At 37.1% G+C, this 20,065-nt stretch overlaps 1 protein-coding gene across 1 annotated transcript in view; it reads left to right on the top strand.

Moving 5' to 3' along the window:
* FAM194C (family with sequence similarity 149 member C) overlaps positions 1 to 20,065 on the top strand; it is a 66,333-nt gene that overhangs the window by 34,106 nt on the left and 12,162 nt on the right. Inside the window, 2 exon segments of the mRNA XM_087954167.1 lie at positions 747 to 854; positions 12,725 to 12,867. Coding sequence (XP_087810293.1) covers positions 747 to 854; positions 12,725 to 12,867 — 251 coding nt within the window.

Here is a 20,065-nt window from a genome sequence, read left to right as displayed (position 1 = left end):
CTCAGGATCTTGGAGTTTATATTTGTTCTGAATATCAAAGTTTAATTTAGCTGTTATGATCCTTAAACAGTTATAGATGTCTCCCCCAAGAATTTCACCACCCTCTTAAAGTATATTAACATAACAAAAAGATTATATTTTAAGGGCAGATGAGATAATTATCTCCGGTTACTCTTTATGTTTATTTCAGACATCTGACTTCAGCTTCTGTTTTTTTAGAGGAAAAATGATGAGCTATCTGGAATTTTAATTGTATGCATGTTTTGGTTTTTAGTTTTGGGATTCTTTTTTTCATAGCTTTACTTTTTGATCTGGCAATCAGTTTTAGCTGCCAACTTAATTTCTCACCTAGGAATACAGAGAAAATAGGATCCATAACAGAAAAATAGAGAGGCTCTGAAGTGAGTTTCTATACTGCCTTTGTCTTCTTGTGAGACTTTTCTGTCTGGTTGGAAAATGCAACCTGCAGACATTGGTCTATCATATGGACTTTGGGTTTGACAAACCATCCACTTTCACCAATTTTGGGTTCTGACCATGCACACAGCCAGAATGTAAATCTGACAAGTTTTGACTGAGGTGATGCAGACAGAAAAATAAGTCTCCCACCTATGATCAGAAAGAGCTTTAGCAATATCCAGTTCACCCTGTCTGCATAGTGAGGCTTCACTTGAGAAAAAAATGTTGATGAGACAAGCACACAGGACATTTCCATAAAATGATAGAATAATTTACTGCCTTTCCAGAGCAAGCATGATTCCTACCGTTTCCTGAAATATGATCTAGAGAATCCACTGAATGAAACGCCTCCTCTTCTGGTGCAGAAACACGGTGTCGTTCCTGGAATGGTGGTGGCAAGTATCTGATGGGTTTCTTGCAATGCCTATTGACCTCTTCATTTCATTGACCCTGCAAAAATTATTTCCTCATAATGCATTGAGGCAATTTTCCATAACCAGGTACTCTCCAGATAACTTTATAATGCACAACCACATATGCTGATCAGAAGATATGAGTGTTGAGAGTCCAAAGCATTGAGAAAGTACCATGCACTCTGCTAATGAGCAGTGATAGAAACAGCCAAAGATATTTCTTTAACTTTAAACTTTACTTTCTTTGTCTCCTTCCTGGTGGCTTGAATCAACCAGGTGAGCAACAATCAGGTTTACTGGTGGCAGAGATGGCTTCAAACCTGTCCACTCTTGAGAGCCACAGGCTCAATTTAAGAAGCAAAGATCGAGATTGCAGCTCAGAGCAAATGAGAGTGATATTAATATTGACTGACCTTCTGGCCAAGCTTTTGCTAATAGAGTCTGGCCTTATCTAAATTGTACTTCTGACTGTTATGTCACAGATGCAACAAGGGTGTAGAAATAATTCCACTGTACTGTCCTTATTACTACCCTATAGGCTCAAAGCAACAAGCATCACCTTGACTGCTTTCTTAAATGTTAGCAGCATTGTTTGCTGCTTCCTTCTTCTGGGATGTTTTTTTTTTAGACTTCCCAGTCTAGTTTTCAGAGATTTTCTGGTATTCTTTCGGGCAAGTACTAATCAAATTCAATCCAGGTTCAGCACTTGCAGTTCCTATTTAGACAAAGTCAGTCAGATGCTTCTCCCTGTTGCTGAGTCTGACACTAATTGCATTTCTGACAATACTCTGCACATCTATTGTTATAAAGAAAACACACGGAGAATCCTAGATAACTTTGGGAACAAGGGGTAGGTGGGTATGAAGAAATTTCCCTTTATTATTTTACTCCAAAGTCTCCACAAAACATCTCCGATGTAGCAATTAACATTTACAGAGGTCATGTTTTTGTGATTAAATTAAATTTTTTAAAAAATCCATATGGTGATACATTTGCATAATTGTTCAATACTAGGCCTCAATGACTCAACAGGATTTGTTAAATAACCAGGTTTATAATAGAATAACTTTGTCACTTTGAATGTACACTGATTGGCAGACATTAAAATGAAATTTCATTGCATACAGCTCTCAAAGGTTCTCTCAAATAATATTCACACACAACTTGTGAAAGATTTGACTGTTCATTAATTTCCTTTTTAAGAAAAGACTTGATTCTCAGTCTCTTTCTGGTTTAATTTAATCTGTTTACCTGATCTGTGAAATTGACATCCTGAACTCAGTTTAAACCACAGAAAAATGGAAGCATCATGAAAAGGTCTTCTTCATATATATATAAAAATGCAGTAAGTGAATGTCTGAGTTTGGAATCCTATTCATTGCCTGAAATCTCATGCCATGTGCCAAAATCACACAATTTGTTAAATAATAGAGGGTTCTAGTATGGAGTACATTAAACTTATTTTAGGGTCTTTGGCACATAAAGTTCAAGTTTATTGACAGAGGCGCCTACTCAGATAAAACAGAGACTTCTAGTAAACACAGAATCTTTTTGTGTTCCAGTACTGCTTTTATTGCCTGTGAATTCCTCAGAATGGAAGAGTAATGCCTTGGGTGGACATATTCAGTATTTCTAAGGATTCTGCTGTTGTAGAAACAGTATTTTCCTTTGAGCATATCAGAAGCTATTGGGTAGCACTTTGTATTGAAATGCAATGAGGAAAATACAGCTGATATTTGTGAAAATGACGAAAAGGTTTGTGTTCCTTGAAAGAACTGTTACATAGGGTCAAGCTATTTTCCAAGGCACCTGAAGGCCAGACAAGGAATAATGAACAAGGAGAGTTTCAACCTAGAAATAAGGAGAAATTTTCTGACAGTAAGAACAATCAACCAATGGAACAGCTTGCCATCAGAGATTGTGGAAGCTTCATCACTGGAGGCTTTAAGGAAGAGATTGGATTGCCGTCTGTCAGAAATAGTATAGTATAAGCTTGGGCGGGGGATTGGACTAGATGACCTACAAGGTCGCTTCCAATTCTGTTAATCTGTTTCTGCTTATTTTAGCAAAACAACAACAACAACCCAACCCTCACACCTATTTGGAAAGAACCTAATAGATCAAATTATGAAATGTGCAGATGGATTTCACTTTCAGAATTAAATATTATAAGGATTATCTTAAAAATAACATCTAGACCTATGAAGGTCATTATTAATTAGCTCCTTTTAAAATCCACATTTATCCAGTTTACCATATGGAAGTTTAGAGTGCAACTTTCCCTAACACTTATGATTGTCAATATAAGTTTTAGCAGCATAGCTTTTTAATGCACAATTTAACACATTTTTTAAATTATTATTTTAAATCTTACATTTTTCACTCCCAAGATACATTTTTGAAAGCAGCTTTCAGAAATTTATGCTTTCTATGCTTTTTTTTTTACACATTTTTTTCCTAGCAAGAACTTTTTACTAGAAAAGGAAAAACAAACGCTACTGGATCCATTCAGTGCTGTTACTGTCCAATACACATTAGAGTTCATTTTTTTTCAGTCCTTAAAAATCTGCTTCCATAGAATTTCATGGTGGGTTATTTTTATATTTCTACTGACAGTATTATATTTCAACCTTTTTACAGATGCATGTAGTCCCATTTCCCAATTTAATGTACGGTAGTTAGCTTTTAATCACCTTGCTGCAACAGCTTCTTAAGAGTCTACCCTATTTCTGGAAACTTCCGGTTTGTCGGCTTCGCGAGCGGCAGGGATTTGCGAGCTGCGCGATCCCTGCCGCGCTAGCCGTTTTTTGGGGCTCCGACCCAGCTGGGTACGGAGCTAGGCTGCCCTGCAGGGGCAGCTGAAGGTAGGGGATCCGGAGAAGGGTTTGGGGGTGCTGCAGACTCCCTCCCTGGCCGGCAGAACTCCCTTTTCCCAGGATGGTGCAGCGGCGGTCTGTAATGGCCGCCACAAAGAAGCTGGCAGCCGGGTAAGAATGCGCAGGAGGAAGTGGAGAAAGTGATTGAGAGGAGAAAGTTTTTCTTGGCTCCTAGGACTCTAAGACATATCTAATAAAATTCCTGAAAAGTATGACTTTCTGAATAATACCTGCCAGAAGAGGAAAAAAGCGGCTGTTTGAAGGTGCTGAAAGGATAGCTTTCCCTCTTTTCCTACGGAATAAATAACTGGATATTAAGAAACCTATTTCTTTTAGGTGAAAATTGGTTTTAAGCGATGAGTGGGAAGAGAGAGGATTAAAAGAAAACATTTGTATGCTAAGACTTTGTTGGAGCAGATGCCTTAAGGATTTGAAGACTAGAATATATTGCAATAAGATTTTAAACAGATTTGGACTTTCTTTCTCTTGGATTGATATTACCCCAGAAGGAGAAAGTGAGAACTCTGCCTGGTTTGGACTGACTGATAACTTTGGGACTGTTTTATTTTTTTATTTTCTTTTGAATATTCTGGTTGTTGTAAGAAGAAAGAAGGGGAAAAGAAAAGAAAAGATTTATAATGGCTCTTTCTGTTGAGGAACTAAGAAAAGAATATGAACAAGCAAAAAAAAATGGTAAAGATGGTGTGGAAGAAGCTTTCCTTTTCTTAGAAATGGCGCTTATTAATTATCAACAAACATTACAACAGATGAAGACAGCAGAGGAACAAGAAAGAAAGAAAGGAGCCATTTTTAATGAATCTCAGAACTTGATCCAGAAAGAAGGAAGAGAGAAAGAAAAGAAAAGAAGAGAAAAGAAGAAAATTAAAGGACTTAAGGACTTAAGATCTAAAAAACATTTAAGAAAGGGAAAAATAAGGTGTAAAACCAATATGATGATAGTAAACAAAAGGGAAAAGGAATACGACAGAGAAGGGAAGCTGGCAAGGCAGAGGCTAGAAGAAGGGGGGTAGAAAGGTTTGTTGGGAGAAGAAAGAAAGGGAAAAGGTGGAGAAAAGCTACAATGTTTTGAAATTAAATGAAAAAAAGAAATTTTTTTTTGGATAATGGATAAAGTATAATTTTTAAAAAAAAAAAAAAGATTTTGCAAGGTACATAAGATGAGATGGTAGTATTGTAATGATTTAAGAGTTGATAAGAGATTAAAATGTTAAAATGTTTAAAAATGATTGGCTTTAAAACTTAATAATAGGGGAGGTTTAGAATATTGTTTTAATTAAAGAGTTTAATAAGACTATGGTATTGATGTTATTATAAAATTTTTATTATAGTATCTTTTTTTTAATATTTGGATTTATTGTCTAATTATGTACTTAATTATGTTGGATGTATTAGTTAGATAGAATGTACCAAGCAAAATCGGATTGGGTATTAGATATTATTTTAAAGATTAATTTGATTATTAGGGGAGATAGAAAGGCATCATACTCTGATTAATGATTTCAGGAGAAACTTATTTTCTTTTTTTTTATAAGGAATGAGACAAAGGGATGATAAAAATGGACAAAAGATATAAATATAATGATTCAAATTAAGATGATTAATTAAGATAGAAGTAAGAAGTGTGAAATATGTGGGGAAGTTAATATAGAAGGCTTAGAATGGTAAATAAAATAAGTAATGATATGTAAGATGAGCATGAATATAATTGAAGTCCATGAAGAGAGAGATACCTGGGTCCAAGTTACTTTCCAAAAGATTTTTTTTATGTTTTGTGTGTTGTGTGTATATGTCTTTTTGGGGGGAGAATTAGTTAAAAATTGTAGAAATATAGATTGAGAATAATGGTAACTAAGTCAGAAAGAAACAGATGAAATAATAATAATGATATTGAATAAGAGTAAAGAGAAGTAAAGAGAAATTGAATAAGAGGTTTTGGTATGTTGTATGGAAATGGTTTAAAACAGAATTATAATTTATCTGACTTGTTAAATTGACAATGAAAAAAGGTTTAAACATGTAATGAATAATGACAATTTGTGTGTTTTAAAAATTAATAAAACTTGTTTTAAAAAAAAAAAGAGTCTACCCTATTTCTTTACATATCTTCTTTGAAATATGTGACTTGATTTTTAAGTAAATATAGTTAACATTTTGAATTTCAGCCATAATAGTGTATGTGATAGGGACAAATAATAATGTGGAAGTCAGGTTACTAACACAAGATTCTGTATTACTCTTCATGGTTTGATTTTTTTGGTGAAAATAGTTATCTTTCTAAAGATCTGAGAATGAAGGATTATTCTTGTCTTGTGATTGTAGCCTTGATATGAAAATAGCATGTACGAAATGTTTAGATGGCCATTTAGGGGTGTGGAGAAAAATCGAGGCTGGGATATGACATAGATTAGCAAGGACATCTAACATCTAGTTGTTCAACAATAGTAGACTGTTCTGACCCAGGCTTCATCAAACTTAATGAAACACAAACTTGTTTTAAAAGCAAAACCTATTTTAATGCAATGCTGGGAATTATTTTCATTCACAGCCAAAACTAACTTAAACAATTCTCCAAAATAAGCACACGCCTGTCAGTGCTGTGGAATGCTACCAAAAACAGAAGTCTCCAAAGTAATTATAACACTACTAGAAAAAATCAATCAGAATACGCAGAACTTCAAGAACAACTTAGAATATATTGAACTGCTTTGCTTCCTGCAAAGCTTTCATCATTGAGGTCTGACTTTTATTCCTTATGGGAGGGGCAATTACCTCCCAGCCTTACTCCCGAGTTGCCCCTTCTGCTTCAGCTGCTCTTGCCTTCTAGCATCTCTGTGCGCATGCGCACTGGGAACAGGCTCCTTGGGGTCCTCTGCTTCGCTGCTGCCAGACTCCGAAGGCTCAGAAAGCAGCACCCCACTCCCAGATGGTCCTGACCCCATCCCTGCATCAGACGCCAGACTCTCGTCCAAGTCCTCTCCAGACTCCCTGACTGGTCCCCTTTTGTCCTCACTGTCCGATACCTCTGCCGTCTGCACTGGCTGCCAGTGAACCACAACATAGACGTGCTGCTGAAATTAATATCCCATGGGAATACATGGAGTAGTTTTGTCTGTGAAAGGATGGAAAGCGTTGAGAATCTTAATTTATTTCTTTATTATGTTCTCTGGTAGGTTAATCTCAACAGCAAAAAAGGTGGGCAAACTTTTTGGCTGGGGGCCTCTGAGATTTTAAAAAAAAAAAAAACCCGCCCCCCCCCGGGGAAAAAAAACCCAAAAAAAAAAAAAAAAAAAAAAAGAAAACAAAAAAAAAAAAAAAAAAAAAAAAAAAAAAAAAAAAAAAAAAGGGGGGGGGAAAAAAAAAAAAAAAGAGGAGGGGGGCCCCCCGGGACAGAAAGGCCCCCCCCCCATCTAACATAAAACAAAATAGAACTGACAAATCTGAACTCTGCCCAATCCTATTCAGAATATTGCATATAACCATTGCTTATGGTTATAATTAGCATTAACTGGGGAAAAAAAGTCAAAAACTTCCTGAGTGTATCACAGACTTATATTTGTCCATCCTGCATTAAAGAACAGCAAAAGCAGTTACTGGTAATGTCTTTATCCATAGATTAAGTACACAGAGTCAATTGCCAACCATAGTACACAGCAACAAATTAATTATGGCAGATTAATTAATTTCTGCTCACTATATATCAATAGACATACCAGCAAGCTAGCCAGTTTATGAAAGGTTGCTTTGCTGGCTCTAGCAGGACTTTAACATTCAGAGAATAATAAATCATTCTGCTGAAAACTACACAAGCATCCTATAAGGCGATCAAAATAATGATGCAGTGTCTGCTTTTGAGAGCAAAACTGCTGCACAAAGGGATTTTCAAATGATCCTGAACTGAGCAAAGTTAGCGGCAAACACAAGGATAATCAGTGCTGATTTTGCAAAAGTCAAGACATCTGTCCCTTGATCTTAACCAATGATTGCTTGTTCAGCCTTGGAAACACAGGATCTTCTGTTCTGGTTACTGGAATAGCCACTAGCAAGCAATAGCAATCATTCAAAATTAGAAGAACAGTTCAGCTTTCTACGGTGGGCAAACTTAACTAACAGCCTGCATGCTTACATGGAAATAACTCCTAATGTATTGAAGAGATGCTCTCAGTTAAAATTGCTTTGGAATGAAAGTTTAAATTGCTTTTCCATGAATTAAAATGTAGTTATTTATTATTTAAATGTACAGGGACACATGCATACCATAAATCTTAGAATTTTCCTTCTGCTAATGTCATAAAAATCCTTAATACCAAACAATATTAAACCCAAATTAGCATGTATGAAATGTTTAGATGGCCATTTAGGTGTGTGGAGAAAAATCCAGGCTGGGATATGACATAGATAGTTAAATTATTTTAACAAATGAGTTATAACCTGCTTACACAAAAGCAGAATTTCCAAGAATTTACATACAGATTAACAGAGTTGGAAGGGACCTTGTAGGTCATCTAGTCCAATCCCCCACCCAAGCAGGAGACCCTACACCAGAAGTCCCCAAACTTGGCAACTTTAAGACTTGTGGACTTCAACTCCCAGAATTCCTCAGCCAGCTATTTTTTCACTATGCTCTTTAACTTTCATTACAGAGTTAGTAGACCATTTTCATTTTACAGTAGTGTTATCAGCATAGCACAGGTTATTGATTTTTCATCCTTGAATATTAAAACCACACTCATCTTCCAATGAAGCTTCTCTTAATATAACCTGAGCATAAGGGTTGAATAAATAAGGTGTATACCCTTGTCTCATTCTTTTGTCTATCTAAGCCAGTTTGTTTTGCAATGTACCATGCAGACTATGATATCCTGGCCTGTTTACAGTCACTACCCTGACTCTTGCGCAAGGACTCTGTGTTCGCGCAGCCCATTTCCCTTCTCCCCCCAAGCTGGGCCACCAAGCCACAAAGGTTGGGGATTGTTGGTATAGTTAGATTACCACTATAGCAAGGGAAAAAACCTTGCTTTTATTATTATTATTTTGCATAACTAATGTAAATCCACAGTTTTACCATTAAATCCTAAAGTCAAGGAAAAAAAACAATAAGAAAGAGAAAGACAGATAAGGTCCACAGATTAAATATCTTCAGAATATTTTATTGTTCAAAAATATTAGTTTAACTATTGTACCCAACCCTAATTTAATAGAAGAATCAAAGACTGATGAAACCCTGTTGCATTCCAAATGATATTGGTGTTTCACATTGATGGTATTAACATTTTCAAGCAAAAACCAAGTTCAGAAAAGATAAAGAATTTCACAGTTCAATTCTGAGTTACAGGTATTCTCTTCTTATCCATTGAATTGCTATACCACTGAGTTCACATTTAAGTAGTGTATTAATCAGAATGTCACTGTTTTGACAAATGCTATTATTCCCACTATCAACTAAGAAAGTTGACACAAAATTAATCTTGTGCAAGATTTATTCTTAATTAATCTACTCTAACTTCTAGTAATTATTGCATTGTTTTCAAGATATTTGTATAATGATTGCTTTTTTTATCTGCTTTACAATTTTCTCAATTTACACTGGCTTGGATTATCTTTTTAAAAAAGGGTAACTATCTACCTTTCTCCCATCTTCTAGAATTTCACTCCTTCTCCATGATTTTTCAAGAATGATACCCACAATTTCATTCATTCAGGATGTTAGAATTCAATTTGTTTTATCCTGGAGTTCTGAATTCATTTCAGGAAATAGCTATTCCTTGCCTTCTATGGCTAACAGTAGTGAGAGTTGTAATCTAACAGATGCTGAAGGCATCAGACTGGGGGAGGCTGCTTTGGACTAACCATTTACCCAAGATTGAAGGATTGAAGTATTGAAGAATGTCAAATACAGGTCATGCTGGCTAGGAGAATTATAGGAGCTGAAGTCCACACAACTTAAAGTTGCAGAATTTTAGAAACAGTGCTTTAGAATGTTGACGTTTAAGTCTGACAGAATCAATTGTGAAAAGGAAAATGTAACTTTCCTCACTTGATCTTAATCGTCTTACTTCTTTATCCCAGCACATTGAAACTTTCCAGGGAGCTATTGATTATTAATAAATTGTAAAATCTTACTAGCGATAGGGATGAAATCATTTCTTCAGGAATCTGGGAAAATTATAGAAATTATCTTTGGCACTTTCAATGCTGCCTGAACAAACATAGTTTTAATAACATTTTTTGAGAGGGATTGTAAAAAGGGTTGATTTCACAACCCTTGCAGCTATTTGTCTTTAATATTTATATCTGCAGCCCACTAGAGGGAACTGCTGGCTCTCTGAAGAAGGAGAGTTGTGAGCAGTAAAAACAGCCAAATTCTTTGGCTGCAAAATGCACTCTTTGTTTCTTGTGTGAAATCAACAAGGTGAGCAAGTGGTTTTATTTTATTTATTTATTTATTTATTTATTTTATTTGGTTTGTCAATTGCTTACAAGATAATAGGTATAAGTAAATACATAGTTATGAATACATGGATACATATAACAAAAATAAAAGAAAGAATAGGACAGGGACGGTAGGCACATTGGTGCGCTTATGCACGCCCCCTACAGACCTCTTAGGAAACGGGTGAGGTCAATAGTAGAAAGTCTAAGGTTAAAGTTTTTGGGTTTTGGGGAAGAAACCACAGAGTCAGGTAGAGTATTCCCGACATTGACCACTCTGTTGCTGAAGTCGTATTTCCTGCAATCAAGTTTGGTGCGATTAACCTTGAGTTTGTTGCTAGTTACCCATTTCCAATGAGTGTCCTTACACTCCCCCCCATACACATTCCCCTAAAACCTCACCCATACAACCCTTTCTCTCTGCTCTCCACCTTGTTTTCCCAAGTGTCTCCTACTTTTCTCTCCTTACATATGCACCTCCACCCTTTCCCCACTTTATGCCTTCTACTCTCCACCTCATTATGATGATTCAAATAGGTAGGTGTACCACACTTTTTTATGCCTTTCTGGCCAATTGGCTTTTTTACCATCTCCTTTGTTCTGATTTTATGTCCACCCATTCTTTGAACTCCCCATTTACCTCACTATCTACTCCTTCAATTGCCTTTATCTGTTTTGGAGCATTGCTCTTATTATGCACGTATTATGCAGATATTCAAGTGACAAAGTAAACGCACATGGATATCTTAGTGACAGGCCAGATGTGGTATTCAGCATGTTCTGACCCGTTCTGGAGCACCTGTAGTGGAAATTTTGAGTAGTTTGGAGAACCGGCAAATACCACCTCTGACTGGCCCTGCCCCCATCTATTCTCTGCCTCCCAAATCCCAGCTTATCGGCTGGGTCTTCTTTTGTTATCCTGCACAGGAGAACGGAGCTGGAAAGTAGGTTAGTGGGGTGAGGAGGAAATGGGATTTTGCAGTAACCTTTCCCTGGAGTGGGGTAGGAATCCTTCCCCTGCCATGCCCACCAAGCCACACCCACCAAGTCATACCCACAGAATCGATAGTAAAAAAAAAACTTGAATCCCAGCACTGTGACAGGCATACATTATTCTGATTCTGCACAGGAAAAGAGACCCTGAGAGGGCTTTCTTATGCTACAATATAATTCTTCCTTTTACCCAATCAGAATCATCTATAATGTCCCTTAACTCATCAGTATTATCCTTTGTGCTGCCTTTTCAATTAAAGGAGCCTGTTACCATTGTAATTTAGGATACATGTTTATTTATCTGATAAATTACTGTAAAATATTGCTCTACGGGGCAGGAAATATCCTTTGACAAAGTGTCCCTCTGTACAACTTGAATCTCTGCTCTCACTGGTACCACCATTGTAATTTCCCATCCACACCTCAAAATTTTGTTATAGCGGAGGTATTGTAGAAAATTACTGTGTCAGATAGACTCAGATTCCCAATATTGCTTAGAGTGCTAGGGCAGATTTTTTTTAAAAAGGCCAGAGGACAGGACAACCATCAGCAATGAGTCCCAAATCTCAGCAACATGTCCAAGATATGAAGTGCACTATTACATGTGATAACAAGGATGGATAATATAGTAGAACAAAAAACATGGTGTTTTTTTATCCTTACCCCACCAACAATGATCAGGTGACAAGACAGACTAAACTCTCTATGATAATAAGAACTGCTAATGGTGACCCATATTCTCTCTCTCTCTCTCTCTTGCTATTTCTATATTTCAGCTGCATGTAACACCCCTGGTTTAAAGGCATAAAACTATGTTCTGGTACAATCTGCATACCTCTATTAATTGAAAGAGCAATCTTCTACGATAGGATAACTCTTTTCAAAGAATAGTATCAAGTAGTCGGCATTCGGTCCAGTTGCTTGCAAACTAAGAATAGAAGTGGTTCAAACACATGTGGAAAGGCTGTTCTATATCCTTGGTCTGGTATTGAAATATAAGCTTACAATCAGGCTCTCTATTTGCTTATTAGCAACATCTTCACATCTTACATACAACAGAGATTGTATAGTTTCACTGAATCCCATAACTTTGTCTGAAAGGAAGTGTTACTGAACTAAATGGAGCCGATTTCTGAATGATCATGATTAGGTTTGAATTGATAAAATAAAACCACTGGCCCCTTTAACTAGCTGAGCTGATCATTTTAAAATATAAAAGTCAAATGTATTTGTTGAGATTGTTGATGTAGCTTTTATGATATTTAAAATAGTATTAAAATACTCAGCATTAGTACTATTAAATGACGTAAAGAAAGATTGTGTGTGTGTGTGTGTGTGTGTGTGTGTGTGTGTGTGTGTGTGTGTATGCGCACACAGAGCTGCCAGAGGCCTTTATGTCTGACTGAAAACATTTAAAGCTCCAATACAAAACAGGAAAAGGAAACCATTTGGTCCAAGTCTTCAAACTCAACCTTAATTTTTTTTTGTTGCAAAGCATTTTTGTTCCTCTCTTTCCTGTCTGTTTGTCAACAGATGTATGCCGGAGGGAAGCTGCTTTTTGGGAGCTGTGTTTTCAACGGATACAGCTACAGTAAGAAGGACCTGCTGAAACAGATCAACCAAGTTTGCCTTGACTGCAAAAGAGGTCACTTCCTGCCACAGAGCTTCAAATTTAGGTAAAATAGAAAATCAAGGAGGAAAATAAGAATGGGGAGAGGGAAGGCAATATCATGCTGAGATGTATGTTTACAACATTAACTTGACAAAATTGTGTTGCAATGAATAGAATGAAATTCTATAAACTCATTGTAGGGTGAGTGACCAGGAGTAGAGGAGGAGAAGGGGAGGATAATAATAATAATAGTAATTTGGTAGCATATTTGTTCTTGTTATGGTTAATGGTTTTAAAAATTGGTCTCTGAACATATTCAGAATTTAATTTAAAAACATATTCCAATTGTTACTTCCTGCATAACCTAATTTACAATTTTGTCAAATCTTCTTCCCAAGCAGATTTCTTGAAGTGATCCCCCTATACTTTTTATATCTACTCTGTCTCCCTTTCCCCTTTGCATAGGGAATAATAATTGCATTCTTATAGTCACATGACACAGAAACAATTTTCATATACCTGGTTTAAGGTACCTCTAGTCCTGCTTTAGCTATGAAAGCCAGCTGGATAACCTTGAACCAGTCACTCTCTCTTAGCCTAGCTGACTTCAGAGGGTTCTGGTTGTGGGGACAATAGGAGGAGAAAAATGTGTGGGATATGTTCGCCACCTTGAGTTTTTTGTAAAAATAATAAGGGCAAGATACAAATAAATAAATAAAAAGTAAAAAAAAACAAGTTGCACAGTTCATGAGCCAACCCGTATCCTTATTTTCAAACTACACCAATAATACCAGCTACACCAGTAGCTGTACCACTTTTCAACACTGATGAAATATAAGAGATTCTTTGCATCACATTTTTCTGAGGTACTAATGATTATAACCTTCATATCCAAAGTACTATTCAATTTGAACCTTTAATATCTCACTAATATGTTTATATAACTGAGAAAGTGGAAAGCAAAGCATATTGGGTAGAGTTGCAGCTGCCATTTTGGCTTTTATTTTACCTCCATGGATGCCGCTGAGTCTTTGGAAGATGCAGTTAAGGAGAGGTATCTGCTCCTATTTAACCTGGCAAATATGCTGCAGGCTGGCTTAATCCCTCCAATCCCTGGACATAGTGACTTGCCATTTTCCCCTGGTTGTGAGAGAAATCGCCCACCTAGCTTCCACATTTTCTTCTTTTTTTTCTTTCTCCCCTCCCCCAATTAAAATATTAACCTGGTGGGTTAGGGTTAGCCATGGAAACAGTGCTTTCCCGAGGAAGGCATCCTTCTAAAACAGAGATCAAAAAAGTCTTGTGCTTGCCTCATTAATATCACTCTAATAGCGACGCTATCATTATTTTCATTGAGCAGGATGTTGATATAGGAGTCAGGATGATGAAAGAGCATTTTAGATGTCCCTCAGTTGCATTTAGACTCTCTTTCATACCAAAGCCACTTCCTTTGCCCCCTTCAGGAACTTGCTGAGCCAACTGGATGGGCCACCTGCAATGCAATTAACAATCAGGTTAGCTTTGTTATCTACCAAAATCACATTGAAATGGCAGGCAGATTTAGCTTAGAAATATAAAATGAATCCGAGAAAGAAAGAGAAACCAGAGAGTTTTCCTCCCTGCCATCAAATAACAAAGATTTTATAGGTAAGGAAATAAAAGGGAAACCAAAAGGGAAACAATGCAGTAGGGAAAACCCCAAACTTGTTTCTTATCTGCTCTAATCAAATTTTTTGTTGTTGTGTTTATTGTTCTCCCTTTCAATACTTAATGGGTCTTTAAGGGTAAATATACTAGACTTTGTGGGATTCTTTCTATGCCATAAACAAACCTTAGTACAGTATTAATCAGATAGCAGCAAATGTAGCATCCTTGCTGTCTCAAATTCCTGATAGGAATTTGAAGAGTGAGATCTTCATAATTAAGAGGAGAGCCCCACTGTTTTGTTCCATTCACTCTGAATATAGTGTTGATCTCATATACTGGAAAGTAGGTATTTGTAGGCAAAACACACAGAACTCAGGAAAAAAGTTACAGTTTGTGGCCATGATGCTCTGAGTCATACAAGTTCTGTTCTGTTTTTATTTTTTAGTAGAACTTTGTTATTACTAACTCTTTTATGATTGTTATTACTGACTGAGTCAAAAATTCCAGGAATCAGTAAATTCTGTGCTGATAACAAGATTCCTCAGTGTGAACTGGAGAGAAGAGGAAGCATTTTATGTGTCACCGGAATTTGCTTGTGGTTTTGCTAACATTTACTGGTTCTCCAACATCAAAATAACTAGGAAACGAGGAAGCATTTCAGAACCCTTGTTTGCAACTATTCATTCTCTCTCTGCAATAGTCTCGGTACACACACAAAAAAGGTGGGAATTAATGGCCTTTCTTGCTGGCATTTTCCAAGGTCACAAGTTCTTAAGGCTTTTTAAATAAAAACTTTTAGGACTGAGAATCTAATTGTCTGGTTAACATTTAAAAACAGGTGCTACCAATTTGATCTTGTCTCTAAAAGTAATTGAAGCATTCAAATACTCCATATAGATCAGGGGTGTCCAACTGGATTTCTTCGAGGGCCAGATCAGCAATTTAGTTCTCCTCCATGGGCCAGCGAGGGGTGGGGGGCAGTGGGGGTGGGTGGGATGGATGCCTCCTGCACCACCCTGCTGGCCAGAGTGGGGTGTGGGCGATCTGCACCTCATTTTTACACTCCATGGCCTCTTGCAGCATTCTGCTGGCCGTTTTCGGCCCAGTTTTCAGCCCGTTTACAGAGCCTTTTTTGGGCCAATTTTTGGGCCGTTTTCCAAGCCTTTTTCAGCTGGCAGAGTGCTACAGGAGGCCATGGAGGGTGAAGCCGCCAGAGGCCCCACAGGCCAGTCTTTTGATATTTCCAGGCCATCCCTGCAGGCCAGATTTAAGCACCCTGTGGGCCGGATTTGGCCCACAGGCCTTGAGTGATATAGATGCTAGAATGGTCTGGGCTATTTAGCATGAAGTAGAGTTTGTAAATTTCCTTCTAGGCACTGCATCTGATGACCATTATTAAATGTTTTGACATTTTGGTTTGAAATGATAATTTAAGAAGCACCAGTTGAAGTATGGCAGGAGCCTCAGTTTAATATAGCATACCCTAATATGGCATAGACACTTCCAACCATGATTTAGCCTCAGTTTGCCAATCCTCAGCTCAGGAAGAAATGCTAAAAACTATTTTTGCTGAGTTTCTTCTATAGCACCAAGTTAATCAATTCAGTTTACAGGGATGTAGGAAGGGGGGATGATTCTGAACTTAAACTGGAACAGGCTTTGTTTACAGGGATGTAGGAAGGGGGGATGATTCTGAACTTAAACTGGAACAGGCTTTGTGTATGGAAGAGATCCTGGAGTCAAGCGCTTGGCCTAAATTAGAGAGGACCATAAATATCCATGTCAGTGTAGGGCAAAGAATGAATAAAGAGTTGTCAACCATTTGGGAACATTTCCAAAAATATAGATGACTATGATCCTTTATGCTTCCTTCTTTGTAGAAATACTAATGAAGAAGATCTGGCAATGGGGGAGCAACAGTGAATGACTTGCAGGATTTAAGTTAATATTTTTGGGAAATAATGTTTTCATTGAGCTGAGAATTGGAAATAACTTCAATTATATGATCCATCAAAGCGAAGTGTGTCAAGGTTTTTTAAAAAACAAAACCAAACCCAAGAGGAGTAGGAAAAAAAATCAGAGTAATCAATTAGCATCTTGTAAATCCCTCTGCATTAACATGGCCCAACTTAAGTTGAGAGTAACAGTCTCAGTTTGACCAGTGACTCTGAAGCACATGTAAATGCAGCAGCTACGTTTGCTGCTTTCCAATGTGAGCTGCCTGAGATTCAAGGCAGGATTCAGGCCTGATAGATAGGGTGCATTTGACACAGCAAAGAAATTCTAGAAAGCAGCAGAAATTAAAGTATGTGCATTCAAAGGTCAGCAAGACAAATCTCTCACCTCACCTTTCAGGAAAAGTTGAAGGGAGTTGACTCTATTACTGGGTGGGCAGCTTTAAGAAACAAATACATTCCACATCCTGTTGTTTGTTTAGTTTAGACTATTAAATGTTTCTGGTGCATAATTAATATCCTTCTTGCTGAAACAAGGCAGAGCACAGGAATTAGGAAGAGATGCACCCACAAGCATTTCATTGGAAATAAAATAGGCAGTGATTAAATGATAAATATGTTCAGATTAATCATGTCATCCTGTAAGTTATTCCATTTCATTCCTCTCTTCCCAGGTTTTCAATTTCCCTCAAGTTGGCTGGTATGTTTTATTCCCTGAATCTTTTCACTTCTTACTTAACTGTGGGTTGTTTTGGTGTATTTTCTCTTATTAGGGACTTCCATCTCAATGCTACGTTCCGTGTAAACCTCCTTATGACAACATCAAGATCCATACATACTATTAGAATATTGGATATGAATGTTTATATAGTCCTTCCCTGCTAGAGGCATTAATCTGGACCATTTTAACTTTTAAAGACACATTTCAGATCCATAGCTCTAGGATAATATAGGCTTCCCAATTTCAAGAGCAGTGTAATCATTGTAGCCAAATGAACTAACAGAAACTGCGATGATGCTAGTTGTTTCTAATTTGCAGCTAATATGAAACTTTAAAAGATAATCCAGTTACATACTCTAATTTATAATTCCACAATCATTAGACTTTTATGAGGGGGGGAGGGGGGAGAGAGAGTGCGCTGGAAGATTTCAGGGTAGTATTAATATGGCAACGGATTTTGTTTGGAATGGAATGTATGTTCAGCAGTACTCAGAACTGCTAGCAGTATTCGGAATGTATATTTGTATGGTTTTTTTTCTGTCTATGTAGAAAGAGATGCGTGTTTGTGATCTTAATGATTCTGGAACATCTGAATTAAAGAGAAATAAAATCACCTTGGTAATAGAAATTTAAATCCCTAAAACCCTAAGGATCTGGGCATATGCGGTATATATTTTGTTTGTGATGGATTATTGGCTGTGAATTTATTGTAAGTAATCCTCCAACTTTCTCTTTGTCTGCATAATCATCCAGAATAAATAATTGGGAAGCTGACATTCCACATCCCTAAATTACATTCATGCTTCTACAGTTGGTCAACATCTCTAGCCATTGCTATGAATAACTGAGTGTGGTGACACATGCTAGGATTTTGTTAATAAAAGCAAATAATGGAAGAAACAGCAATATTGCTTGTAAATCCTAGCCAGACTCAAGGTATTTGGGTCTTTGTTGTGGGCAGTTTGGAGGTTGTTAAAATAAACTTTGACACAAATTTCTTTGGGTTACTTCCCCTGCATAAGCCTAGTGTCTCTTAAAAATGGGACAGCATTTAAACTGCTGCAATCCCAATATGAAAATCATACCATTTGACATAAAAGCAATACCACAAAGGCACTATGTATCATCTCTTTGCACCAACTAGGTTGTAAGCACCCAGGGCTGTAGAATTTTTTTATTTTGAAGTTGTTTCCTTGCACCATGTCAGATCATGTAGAGATCTGAGATGACAGACATCTGTTTTCTAATGATGTGAATTAATGTTTGGTGGCGTATTGCTATAGCAAATAATTGATTTTAAAAGGCAACTAGTTTTAAAATAGTAATACGGAGATTCAAGCCTAAAAGCCATCAAAATAATAGTTAGGTGCTAGTACTCTGACTCAACTGTTTCGAAGGGATATTGGAATAATAACAGGGAGTCAATCATAAATCAAATCAATTGGAAGTTCTTTTTCATAATTTAATATTCTGCATCCTGTGCAGGCCTTTCAGTCAGTGCAAAGTATTGTCATATTCTCCATAAATCTTCTTTTTTTCAAAGCTACAAATACCTAGATGCTTCAGTTCCTTGTTTTAAGACAAAAAAAAAACAAACAAACCACACAAAGCTCTTATAAGCAGAAGAACCCCCATAATGATATCCCCTAAATTCAACTGAAGATGTTACCTAAGCTGGTAATAAAACTTTCAGAAACCAAACCACAAGCTCAGAGAACCAACCTCCACTCTCAACTTATTTAAAAACACACCCAGTGCCCAGATCAGCAACTTTCTTTAATATTGTAGGATAAAATCTGTTTTTGCATGGGCGAGGAACACGACGTGACGGTGAACTTCACTCTTTTACGGAAACCCCTTGGGAGCGCTCTTTTATAAGGCTGTCCCATTAACAATGATTGGCGTACTGTGCCCACCGTATCCCGTCCCGAGGCCATCTGTTGCTATTTATGAGCAAATTAAGGGGGAAAAATTAATACCTCCCCTCCCTAAGCCAAAAAATCCACCTGGGTTTAAAGAATTGCACCCATTCAAGGTCAGCGGATATTTCCAGCCTATTTTTCTGTCATGCTTAAGTTCGTGCTCGACTCCTACAACCAGCACTTCACAATTGCCCCATGGAATGCATATCCTCTTTTCAGGGAAGACTGAGAGGACTTCACAGATATTTTGCAACAGTTCAAAATCAGCTCTGGATTTGCCCGATCTCAGCTATAGCTGGGAGCTGAGCTAATTTATTGCTAGCTCAGCTACTATATAGCTGAAATTGCAGCAGCTGGTATGGTATACCTCCCCTATTTTGAGTGTACCAGAAGAAGATTGTTTTTGTTATTTTCTATAAGTCTAAACTCATTGGGTTTTCTGCTTTCCTGATAACATGCCTGCTGTCTGTACTCTTCCTTACCAATTTGTTCTTCTTTCCAATTCCTATGTTGTCACTAAAATGTTTGTACAACCATAATAGCTTCTACTACAGTTTTATATTTGTGGAATTGCTTTTAGCACCTCCTTTTTAAAGAACTCCTGCATAATTCCCATTAGGCTTTCTCTTATAGTTATTTTACTGAGTTTATTAAAAACTACTTTCTTGAATTGCAATTTGCAAAGTGTGTATTTGTTGACCCTCATAATGTATCTGCTTATGGCATTTATTTTCTAGCCAACTAGAAAACTAGGAAGAGAGGCAGGAAGGGGAATTGACTGAGAAACCATATTTATATGTAATGGTGATTCCTGACTGTTTCATTCCAAGAGTTTGAGAAGGGAAGTACCGTGCAGTAAACAATCCTGGAGACACAATTGCCACCTTATGAGAATCTATATGTAACAAAAGTCCTGTGGTTATTATTTAAAAGGCAATTCCAGGAAAAGTATTTTGAGCAGAAGAATGATGTGTACATTTTGATCTACATTTTAGAGAAAGGGCCCTCATTTTTCAA

This window comes from Notechis scutatus, chromosome 2, assembly GCF_049901735.1.
Source record: "Notechis scutatus isolate UNSWTSFEM ecotype Mainland chromosome 2, rNotScu1.2, whole genome shotgun sequence".
Lineage (NCBI taxonomy): Eukaryota > Metazoa > Chordata > Lepidosauria > Squamata > Elapidae > Notechis > Notechis scutatus.
This window is presented reverse-complemented; position numbering and strand designations above follow the sequence as displayed.